The sequence below is a fragment of the Chlamydotis macqueenii genome, chromosome 17 (genome assembly GCF_036417535.1).
Source record: "Chlamydotis macqueenii isolate bChlMac1 chromosome 17, bChlMac1.mat, whole genome shotgun sequence".
NCBI lineage: Eukaryota > Metazoa > Chordata > Aves > Otidiformes > Otididae > Chlamydotis > Chlamydotis macqueenii.
In genome coordinates this window covers 6,291,412-6,303,914 of record NC_141572.1, presented here as the reverse complement: position 1 = coordinate 6,303,914, position 12,503 = coordinate 6,291,412, and the positions used below count along the sequence as shown (strand labels likewise).

General features: G+C 39.6%; 1 protein-coding gene across 1 annotated transcript in view; it reads right to left on the bottom strand.

Annotated features, from left to right (window-relative positions):
* Nucleotides 1–1,241: 1,241 nt before the first annotated feature.
* Nucleotides 1,242–12,503, bottom strand: part of ADGRD1 (adhesion G protein-coupled receptor D1) — a 151,415-nt gene continuing 140,153 nt past the window's right edge. Inside the window, exons 22-25 of the mRNA XM_086761376.1 lie at nucleotides 6,398–6,524; nucleotides 5,093–5,134; nucleotides 2,304–2,396; nucleotides 1,242–1,617 (exon numbers count right to left, since the gene is read on the bottom strand). Of these exons, the coding sequence (XP_086617502.1) occupies nucleotides 1,522–1,617; nucleotides 2,304–2,396; nucleotides 5,093–5,134; nucleotides 6,398–6,524 (358 nt within the window). The 3' untranslated portion in view covers nucleotides 1,242–1,521. The remainder of the gene's footprint in view (nucleotides 1,618–2,303; nucleotides 2,397–5,092; nucleotides 5,135–6,397; nucleotides 6,525–12,503) is intronic.

Here is a 12,503-nt window from a genome sequence, read left to right as displayed (position 1 = left end):
TAGCAGATTCACTGGGACCAGAAATTGTCTGAGCTGCTGAAGATACAAATCTTTAATAAAGAAGAAAAAAAAAACAAACAAAAAACAAACGCAAGAAAAACCCACAAAAAAAAAAAAAAACTCTTAGCAAGAAATGAGGTTGAAGTTTCACATATTTCCCTCCTTTTGTAGTATTTTGATAGCCCAGTGTATTAAGAAAGCCAATATAATTATTTTGGTAATTCTTGCAAACCAGTATACCCAGTGTTAGGGAGAAGCTACTGCAAATGAGAAAGAGCTGGGCATACAAAGATATGGCTGCAAAAGGGGACTTATCTTTGGAAATGGCTCTGGAGACCTTGGCTGCTGAGTCAATCCCAGAGCAGGACATGTTTTTAGGGGCTCTGACTACCTCTGGGACTTCATCAGCTCTACCCTCAGCTGGAAAGGTGCATTGTGGGTGCAGCCAAGATCACAGCCCCTTGTGCTCCAAGCATCACTTCTGAGAACCTACAAAACACTGGTCAAAAGAAAAATTACAGTGTTGGGTTTTTTTTCTCCTTAAAGAGACTTCATAGCAGTACTAAAGCAGAAGCTATTAAGTGCTGAGCAGAGTTTAAAACCACAAAAGACTCTGCAGAGACCTATTTAGAAGATGGCTGTAGGTAACAATACATAGCCTTGTTTGTAGTCTGGCTGTCTTCACGGCGTAGCATTGTGTTACATTTGTGTGGCTGGAATTCAGTGTCTCAATTTGACCTGTAAAGAAGAAAGATAAGTCACAGTGCCAGGTTTTGATTTCCAAAAGCTACAGCACATTTGCGAAATGCACTTGACGGTCAGTTGTTGATTGTATCCAAAAACTTTAGGCAAAGCAACACAACAATTTTGTAGTGTGATACCTCAGGACAAAAAAAAAAAAAATCAGTGATAGAAATCCTGTAGATTGCTATAGGACAACCTTAGCCATTTCTGCCTTTTACAGCTACAATGTAAACAGGAATATCTAAAACACTAATAGGGAACGTGCAGGAGTAGTACACTGTGTACTTTGAATAAGCTTCACTTTGATAATTGGAGTCTGTAAAGTAATAAATGTAAACAGAGAGTGCACAGCAAGACCAGGATAGTCCCATCACAAAATCACAATGGGAAGCATTTTGATTTCAGAGTGTACAAATCCATCTTTCCAGAGGTATGCTGCCTTTCCTTGGTTCTGGGAGCGGGAATGATTCAGAGAGCAGTAAGTCCGTTTTGCGCACCTAGTGCTTTCATCATCGCTGACAACACCATCCAGTGTATACTTGTGCGAGTTATTGTTACAGATATTGCTAATAGCCCAGTGGTTGAACGTGTTACAGCTTTGAAGGCAAGCAAATGAGGGCTATTTACTCAACAAAACAACACGACAATTTCCAATTTATTAGGCAGTGATCAAAAAAGCAGTTTTCTACTGGTATTAACAGTGAGAAAAACGGGTGGACACTGTGTCAGAGGTCCTGAATGTATGGCTTGATTCTCCCCGAGAAGCTGGTATGACTGTCAGACCGCTGATAAATCAATGCGGTTGGCTGAGTTGGTGCTTTTATCCCAGCTGTTCAGCTTTGTGGGGGTTGTGCCTGGCCTGTTCCCAGTCATCTGGAAAACAAAATAATATTGAGAGTAGATTTATTTATTTTGCTAAAACACTCTTGTCTGGATGAAACAAAAACTTGAAAGCATCTATTTACATTACAGCGTCGTCAGGGAGTCTTGCGAGCATACGCGTAAAGGGTTTTTAAGCAGTTATGGCCAGGATCTAAGGTGATGGGCAGCAATCACTTAATAATAGCTATCACTTCAGAAGTCTGGTTCTTTATAAAAACAAATGTCTTTCCCTGACGACAATTTAAGGAGAGCTAGAAAAGCATATTCACGTGTTAATTCATTTAAGATTTTATTCCTGAGGCTTAAATGTAAAAGTGCCCTATCAAAAAGCCATCATCATCAGACAAATACGTTGCCAAAATGCTGCTTGAATGCATAATATGAAATCCATCACATTTGATGGGAACAGTCTCATAGAACCATACTCCAGATTTCATAAATTTTTGTTTACTTTTATTGATAGTTTACCAGAAAGCAGAATTTTGTCCTTTGCTTTCAAAAGGGATATTGTAGCTGCAACTTAATACTTGCTGATTCCCCCTGCCCACACCATGCATTAGGTTAGGTACTAAAAATACCCACGTGCCTTCTTCTGTCCTCTTCTTTCCAACAGAATTTAATGCGGAACACTTTCAAGTACAATAGTTAAAAAAAAAAAAAGAAAGAGGGATACTCACAATGTCTGAATTGAAGGGTTTCACATTGATATTGCGAGTCGAACTACTGGTAAGGGACCAGACCTTGGTTTTGTGCTTAAAGGCAGCTCTAACCTTTGTGGAAAAAAAAGAAACCAAATAGAAAATTTATTTTTAAAAAGTGGTGTTTATTTCCACAGGTGCAGCCTGCAAGCATTTCCTCATTGTCTTTCCTCCACATTAACATCACTCTACTAAAAAACAAGAAACAATCTGCCTGTATATTTTTATTTCTATTTATGGCCTTATTTTAAAATTTAACTTTACTTTTCAAGTATCCATAATTTAAATACAAGGCATTGTATAATCTCACTTACGTCTCATTTCACTGGCAACATTTTCACATCACCCTCCTAGATGTCAAAGGTATGACTGTATTACCATTCATCTTGTTAAAAATAAAAAATAATACAGGCAAAAATCCCAGAACTGCAGGGCATATAAGCATACATCCCCAGTATTTGCAGTTCTAGTTTGGAAGATTTCATAAGGTGCCATTATATTGATTTTCAGCAGCTCACTAAGACACTTTCACATTGTCTAACTAAATACACAGCCCCAGGCTGGACCACAAGCTCCTCCATCTGGGGGGCTTCTCCCTGGAGCTCACACAGCCCTGATGGTACCCAGATGCCACAAGGATGTAAGCCAGCTGCCAGCCTTTGAAAACTGAAATTACTTAAAGGTGCTGCATGAAATTCCCTATCGACGTAGGAAGATTCTGCACCGAGGTGAAAATAATCATCTGCATAAAGAAAAGATGGTGAGACAGCCATTCTTGAGGCAAGTAGGCAAGATTTATTCAGGATTACTGGCTGGAAGCGATTGACCAGTGTTATCATGTTGAGACAAGGAACATCTTGTCAGGAGGAGGATGGTCCGCAAAACACACAAAGTAATCTGTCCTCCCTGCTCTACACTAGCATGGTCCCAGCCGCAGGTCTGCTTCCAGCATCCTAGGAAAAGCAGGGCGCAGCTGAAGACAGCCCTGGAGAGCAGTGAGGATGATCGCAGGTCAAGCAAACACACATTACGAGAAGCTCAGGTTGTTTAATCAGAAGAGGAGACGGAGGAAAGACAGGGCAAGTCTTACAGTCTTCCTTTTCCTGCAGAGAGGAAGGGAATTACCTACTCTTTACACACTAGGTAGCTAAAACAGGAAATAAGAAGCTCAAACTGCCGTAGGAAAGATGAAAACGACCATTTCAGAGCGGCAGCGGTGAGGCTGGTGAGGCGCAGAGACAAAGTGCTGAGGGAGGTCGGGGGCTGCGATGACAGAGCCCTCAGGGCTGGCGCTGGTGCTTTGGACGTGTGCTGGGAGAGGGGCTGCTCAGGTCCCGTCAGACCCCTTCTCCTCTGCTTCCTCATACTAGCTGTGCATTCTTGTCCAGGCACACTGGGAATAAAGTTCTCTTTTTTTACCCAACTACTTGTAAATATCTGCAGATTTTTACTTCTATGGTAAGAATGAAATTCTTAAGAAAAATTCTTGCCATTTAGCTGAAGAAGTATTTTAGATATGCACAGCATATGATGGAGCCAATAAGACCTGCTCTCCAAAAATGACAGTTCATGTTAGCTATATATATACAAATTCTGAAAAGTTTCTGATTTTAATTTCTCATGAGGTTCCTGGAGAATTGGCAGCTATTTAAATATTTGTATTTGACTTAAGACATTTGAAGCTTTACAGCAGCAAAAAAGCTTTCTGAGCCAGGGGAGAAAAGAATAAAGAAATGTTTTTCCTCCTTACCTTTAACCTGCCTGGTTAACTTAAGTTGATTTCAATAAAGATTAAGAATTTCATAGACAGTCCTGACTCTCCAAACTGATTGCAGCAAAGATCATATTAATGCTCTAAGACTGAATAGGTTGGCAAATATTAATAAATAATGTCTCCACAGAAGAGCTGGAGTGCTGTTGTTGCACAGGAAGAAGCAGCAGGCTATGGGGCAGAGCTACTTAGTGGCATCCAGAAGAAAGAGCTGTGGGAGAATCAGAGCCATGCGGGTGGGTGTTCACCGAGCAGCACCCCCCATCAGCATGCTGGAAATGGTTTTTGTGAGAAACTTTTGTTATCAGTAATACATGTTGCTGAACATTTCCTGCTGTCTGCTATAGAAGGAGAGGATGCTGCAAGCTCCATGCCCAGTGAAGACGGTCCCCACAAGCCCCATGCACATCAGCCTTGCCCTGGCTTTGCAGGGGACAGCCCTAATCCAAAAAGATGCCTCCTGGTCCGCTACGAAATCCTGAGCTTCCTGCCAAGAAAAACACCTGGAATATGTTCTACTCTGGTTTCCCATTAAGGATTGCATAAGCAACTTCCAAAAGTGTGTTTTGCAGAGAATAATATTTATTTTTCTCTCTGGAACTGCAGATGTAACAAAGCCAGAGGCCCCACAACAGGGACTGCCAGAATGAGTCCTGCTCCCGCTATTTAAGCATCCTCCCTTTGCAGCAGCACAGCCCATGCCCTGCTCAGCCCCTCCAGCCCTCGGGAGTGCTTCTCTCTTTAGTCTTGAGCTGCCTTCTCTCCTGGGTTTTTTTTTGTTCTTTTAAAAATTTTTCTTATATTAAATAAAATAAAAGTCAAGCATGGGTCAAAACACTGCAAGACACAAAGTCACTAACAATCGTGTATTAACTGAAAGAGAAAAGAAATCAATGGCATAGCAGGCAACAATAATGGAGAAAGTATTTTCTTGCTTTACACTCATGTTACTTGAATTTGGTAACACCAGCTTTGTTAACACCATTTGGTTACATACCTCTGAATTCAGAAGGCAGTGAAACAGGAACATGAAAAATCCCTGAAAACAGATAAAATGGAGAAGGTGAAAACTGACTATGAAGAAAGAAATACAGTAATGTATGTATTGTAATATTGTATAAAGTAGGCATCAAGTAGCTGGAGATCTATAAACATTGAAGAGTAGGGAAACTGTGCCCTACAGTTAAATTGGAGAAACATGCAGCATTAGTTTACTATGGGGCTTGTCTGGACCTTTTCCTAAAGTTCCTAAACTCCTTTTAGCAACTCCTAAAGTTTGAAGTGCTAAAGGAGAAGAATCTGGCTGAAAAGAAGCAGGAATTCTATTTTCACGAGTACAAGAGAACCTTTTCTCTGTGCTTGCAAATATAAGGACAGAGGGAACCGCTCCTTGGGAAACACCAGATCATTATTTTTCACACTAGAAAATTGAGGCATCAGCATTAGGAAAATTTTCACAACAGAATTTTACTGTCTTAGGGCTTTTTGTCCAATGGAAAGTGAAAAGGTCCCATCCTTTTCCCTCTCAAAATCATTTTATTTTCTTTTAGGGAATATTCAGCCAAACTTATGGTTTTTATTTTGGATGAAAGTTGGAACTTTTCTTATCAGTATATTGGGAGAACTCTGTTGCACTCTTTTTGTGACTATAGTAGTATTTATGCCTGAGGAAAAAAAAAAAAGATTTATGAGAGTTCATTTGTTTTTCCCCTTTGTAATCATTATTCGGGAACCTATAGATTTATGCATCTACAGAAACATCGCTTAAAGCTAAGCAGATGTTTACATTCCTCCTTGGACAGAGATATTTTTCTGGATTGGTGTCTTAAGAAGAAGAGGGTCTAACTGCCTCCACGCAGGAGTTGTGTGCTGGTTTCTGCGGCGTGCGGAATAGCTCCACTTTTCTCCTTATGTTGCACCATTCCCACAAACTCCTGTTCGCTTTCATTTAGTCTAAGTAATGAAGCCTCAAACTGACACTGAAAAATGGTTCTGGTATTTCTACTAAAGAATCTTGCCTGCGGTACATGGTGCTGGAAGAATGAATTTCATTTCTCAAGCTCACTGTCCCATTTATTTAATTATTCTTGCTAGTGGAAACACTAAGGAGTGGGATAAAAGTTCTGTTCATACAGAGACTAAACAATTCCCAGCACTCTATGGTCAGTAGAGACTTAAAAGACAGAGGAAGGAACATAGAAACAATCCAATAAACACAAGCGTGTGAAAACATTGGTAATGATCCATTTACTGGATCTCAGCAGCAGTTCGGTAGCCATAAACTTTCCCACCAGGTACTCACTTGTAGTGAATTGAAAACAGCAAAGATATACTGAAATACTAATGCGTGGGCATTGACAGCCAAAATCCCAAAGATCCACGAGCTTCCCAAGATTGGTAAGAGAACAGCGACGGCTTTAGCTGTTAGTCTGAAAGAAAACGAAAATAGGAAATGTGAGACAGCTAAACAAATTCCAGCCCACACACACCAGGGAGTGTATCAGCTGTGTCCTGGCAGCAAGGCAGCGTGTGTACGGCTCTCTTCACCACATAATTCTTGTAATGAGCAAGTCTCTTAATTGCTCATTCCTCATCTATGAAAATGTGCATAACAGAACTTTGATATCACCTGGGATAAATACAGATCGAGAGTCAGTAACTGAGGGTGCAGGGGCAGAGATGGTCATATAACTATGACAGCCATATCTTCAGTTTACAGCAAAATATCATTTTATCAGTGAGGAGTCAAGTGTAAGAGTCAAAAACAGAGGGCAGAAACTGAGAAGAGAGGCAGCATCACATGGGAAAACTAAACCCCCTATATAGTACATCCGAAATACATTTGCTCAGCACTACGGTTGAGTCAAAACAACACAGTATTTCTCATATAGACAGTGACTTGGGGTTTTTAATCACCACAAATTGGAAGAAATATGATGTACCTCTGCCAAATGCAAATACTCTAACACCTCGGTACTATTCTGCTACTGCTGTGCTTTGTTCAGAGTTGATTCGGAGAAACGTATGCCAAATATTGAAATAGCCTGTGTTTCCTGGAGGTCCCTGTTGATATATGTTCACTCTGCTTAGCTGGGAGGACTTGGCAGAATTTCAATAAAAGGTGATATGAGAGCTGAAAAGCTAATAGCATTGAGAAAATAAGACGGATTTTTAGTTTTGGCTTAATGAGTTATGTACAGGATGTTTCTTATAGTGGAAGATGAAAAGTAATTGTAATATACCAGAGAATTCAGTGAGCACAGAAGGTTTTCTGCGGCAGCTGAATCCTGTGGACCAAATTTTATATAAAAAGTAAACAAAGACAACCACAGAGAAAACAAAGGCATTGCATTTAGAATTATCAGATCACAGTTAGATCTCTTCAGTGTATTCATACCTTTCTACATTAAAGACCAAAGAACTATGCACTTTCTACAGGGAGCTCATTTCCTTCGTCTGCAGCAGGAACTATGGCAGCCAAACATCACAGAGCACTCAGGACCCTGCAGAAAAGGTACTGGCAATATTTGCATCCATTTTCTGCTTCGATGTGAACATTGCTAATATCTCTCTCTGCAACTAAATAGCACTCAGCCACTTCCAAGAAAGACAGGCACGACTGAGGAAATTTAACTCACAAAGATTATTGCTTATCCCACACAATTCTCTTCTCCTTATGAAGCCCTCAGAGCATCATCTTGGATTCATGCTAATTAATTGCTCTAAAGAATTGTACTTTTGTGTCTGCATACAGCCTGGAATATTGACTTCAAGAGTATCATAGTAATAGCTCTATAGAGTATTTCTAGTGTAATTACAGAAAAATAGGAAGACAACTGCATTACTCAATGGAAGTCCTTGCCATAGGATGCTATGGACGTCTAAAAAGGATCCTATAAATTCACAGAAGATAGATCTATTGTGGATTGTTATATGTGACGATTCAGATGCAGCCGCTTGTGCTAGAAGTCTTTAATATTTTCTATGCTGAAAGGTGGGAGTAAGTATTCGGAGAAGAATCACATTGCTTGACCTTTATAGTGGGGATACAGGGTTGGATGGACCCCTGGTCCATCCGGTTTAATCCAAGATGGCAGTCCTTCTGCTCTTAGCCTAATCCATCTGGCTTTTTGATAACAACAATAAACACCTCCACAGTTCATTTTCACATCAATTTGACCTGGTAAAGGTGTAAAATAGAGCCAGGTGACCAATAATGGAGTTAATAAGTCATCACTCACGTTTTCCCAGTAAGGGCTATGCATCTAGTTCACAGCATCAGGCAACCGAAAGGCATTCGTGATGTCTATCCACTCGGTCATCACTCAAAACCCCCATGAATCCCACAGGGCAAAACATTCTTGCTGTCAAGACATGACTAACTAGACAGCTCCGTGCTATTTTGCCTGTCAAGGATGAACAGGCGTTGAACCTTTGCACATCCCAGCATCACACTTCAGTGACAGCTATCAAAGGACAAACTCTTCCTCCTGGGCAGCCGAGTACAATTTTGGTGGTACAAGACAGAAAGCACAACTAAGGGACTTATCCCCACTGGAAACATCCTGAATCAACAACGCAGATAGATCTAATCCCTGCTTACCACAGCACTTACAAACGCTTACTTAACTCCTATTGTAGCCCATGGGATTTAGGCACATGCTTACAATTAAATATGTGTTTAAAATATTTCAGTGAATTTAGTCCATGGTACCACTGCAGATAAAGTAGCCAAGAGAACAGGGGTAGTGAGAAATTAAAAGTCAGTCCATGCTTGATAAGGAGACATTTTTCAGAAATTAGCAGATTTCTATTTAGCTGGCAACCTACGCAAGAAAGAAAGTTGTTTTAAGGAGATTAATGTCCTACTTGTGCCTTTTACCCCCTCATAGAGATTAAAGTACAGGTTCAGAAGATAAGTGCATAGAGCTTCATGACAAGAGACCACTTGTAATTACAACAAACATAAAACAAATGAGAATTTTGTACAACACAATTCAATGAAGAAATCTTTTAATTAAAACTTAGAAACAAGACGTTGTGTTTATTTCAGTGACCTGAGCATACACTTTGTTATATCCTTGATTAAAAGTGTATGTTGAACTACTGCATAGGCTCCAGGTTTATAGGGAAATGTGGGACAGGGAAGAATCTGGAATCTTTCCTTTTTTTTTTTTTTTTTTTTTTGTTTTCTGTATTGATTCATATCTTTATGTCCTGGGCCATGAATATTCCTGCACAATTCAGTTTAATTCTGCAAAGTGTTTGTTTAGCCAGAAAATGAAGGTATACCTTAAAACTTGAGCTTTTCTGTTTAACTAAAAATGCATTTTAAAAGATATAATTTTAAAACAACTGATACAAATTTATTTTCATTACTCAAGGACATTTTGGTTTTTTTTCTCTGTTAAGATTGAAGTTCATCACCTCAGCTCTAACATAAGACACGTTCCACTGGGGAGCTGCCAGCAGACCACCTCTTGCCATTAACTTTTTGCAGAAAGATCTCGCTAATCCTACAGAGCCTTGTGCCTGCAGGAAAATGCGTCTGTGCAGGACTTGGGGCAGAGCTGGGGGGAGCAGAAACAAACACCTGGAAGATGGGCTAGGTACATTCAGATTCCGTGATGCTGCAGATGTCCTCTCTAACCTGGTACAGGAGGTGATTCGTATGCCCAACACAGCTACACTTGTAAAACTGTCTTCAATACAAACCACCCTTTTTTTTTTCCTCTTTTGTTCTCCACTCTCATTTTTTGCAGTTTGGAATATAATTTTCCCCAGCTGGTTTGTTGCCAAAAAAAAGTTTCCATTATTTCTTTCTGAGTCAGAGCATAAAAAACTTCATCTGTAATTTGCAGGTGGGGCAGGACAGAGTTAGGTACTCAATTTCAATGTTTTCAAAATCATTCTTACAGTTCGGATTTTCAGAAGCCTTTAACATCACAAATGCCTTATGTATTCTTTTTAAAGAATATATTAATAAAGACTGCTCACTATTATTCACAGGGTTCAGTACATGTGCAGCAGAAAAACATCCGTAAAAATGAAAACAAAAGACGTGGGATTTTTCATACAAATGTATTAATGTTTCATGCGCATCCATTTAGAAGAGCAGCTATGTGAGGGTGAAATTCATTTAAGACTATCTAAGGGTCAGCTCTGCATATATATAACTTAAATCTCATTAAGTCTTTTTTTTTTCCCTAATTATTACATACCTTTCTATGCTTGTGTGGTCTGAATTTCATCCTATATATGAAATCATTATGTCAAGGTATTTATGAGCTTTACCCACCGAGCAAAGGACTCAGCTCTGTTGTTCCTGATCCTCTTCTATTGTATTCCACTTACCCCTCCCCTTCCCCTCTTTATTTCATTTTGTCTTTGAACTCTAAAAAAGTAAAATACTGAATGTAAAATGCTGTGTCAGAACACCATTAAGGTGGCAACTTTAAAAAGTCTTAGAAATACAGAAGTTAATGTTCCACTAGGCACATTAATTCTGACACACTGCACATACTTTATTTTTTTTTTATTCCTATTTTTCTTTGCTACATGAATATTTTAGTAGATTAGTTCTAGTACACTAAGATATAGAGCGCAATCAAATCCACGTTGGTTTTGGAGAAGGAATACTGCGTGACTTAAGCTGTGCAACCTTAAAAAAAAAAAGTCACTACCATTGCTTGAGCTTTATATTGTCTATGAAACTGGTGACATGAAGAAGCAACACTTTGGTGCAGGGGCAGGTCTTTGCAGATATTGAGGTCCAGCCCTACCAGGACTTCATAAACCTTGCAAAAATCTTTCTTTGTCCTGGTGCCCTAATGCGTCAGAAAACAGAATGGCCATTGCCTGATACAGGACCCTCTATAAATTTCTCCTGCCTGCCCCTTCTCATGCTCTGGCCTCGGAAATGAGAAGCAAGCTAACAGCCTGTATCTCACGTACACTTTTAAAAGCTCAGATATTGTTCTCTTCTACAGTCTAACAGCATTAAGCTTGGCAAACTTTTTTCTCTCTGCGTCTGTATACACTGAATGATCAATCCTGGGATTAATTAATTAGGAACAAAGCAAAACCAGCACAAAATGTTCCTTTTCTCCTTTCTATTGTTTCCTTTTGCCAATACATACCTTTTAAAGTACCTGTTATTACTTTGTAATACAGACAGCTTCTGGAATATACAAAAATACTTTGAGCCTGATTAAATTTTTATACCCAATGTATACGGAATAGCCTTTGGGATATTACTGGCTGTACACAGCCTATCTATCAATTCAGTCTATGATAAGGGCTCACGTTGCCCCAACACTAACAATCTCTTCAGCTGGGCTGCAAAGATTTCTGAAGCACCACTTACCATGAACCACCGTGGCCTGACTTGATTTCATTCAGATTTGCATGCTTGTTTATTGCAAAAAGCAAGAAGCAATGGATTAATACCGCACAGTGCCACATCTTCTGCCATCAGATCCGCAGAGGCTGCTGCGCAGACGTTGCTGCTCCTTGTAAGCTCATGTACAGTCCCACTTGCTCGAGCAGTCGTGTACGAATCCCTTTGTTGGGGGCGCAAGGTGGAGTCCTTTAAAAATTCTTCCAAAAAATTTCTGATACACTTCTTGCAAGAAAAGCGTTAACTTTTTTCGTTAATCAAGCTGCCTATTTAGCATGCACTCACTCTTTAAATCTTCTGTGGAAAAAAAAAAAGTATTTTTTTTCCTGTTCTTACAGTTTAATTCTAATTCCTGAGAAGTTCTTGCTCACCAGAGATCCTCCACTCCAAATTTCTTCAATTGGCTTGCTTTGGTTGTTTTGTTTTAGCATTCACATTGGTGTAGGACTTTGATATTTTCTGTGTATTCTGCTCAGTCAGAGGTGGACTATTAGCCAGCGTTTTACACCAGCTGAGATCCTGAAGTGTGCATTAATCAATCAAAAGAGGAAGGGAAGTTTTCTGAGTCAGATAATTATCATAGCTGTATTGAAGTCCTGGTGTGCAAAAATTACAGGTTTGAGCACCTCTGAGATACATTTTCATTACTAACATCATATAAAGTCATTGCACTGTTACTGAAGTTACTGGGAACATTTTTCCAAGAGCAGGGTTGGGTCTTATAGTTTTATTGTTTTTGCAATTGGTTTGGAACAGCTCTATTCAACTGAGACTGTGCCTTCTCCTTGTTCAGTCTCTGCCCTTTTCTGCTATTGCCCTGAGCACACTGCCGGTATCTTACACCAATGCGGAACAACTACGCTGACAGCTACAAGAAATAAATTTCACTGCTTGCAGAAGAAAAACTTTATTACCTCTGTGAAGGGGACCCCTAATTCACAAATCAATTTTATTGGTTATATATGGAGCACTAATCCTTTTAAGACTTCTGACATCTACTTTTCAGTCA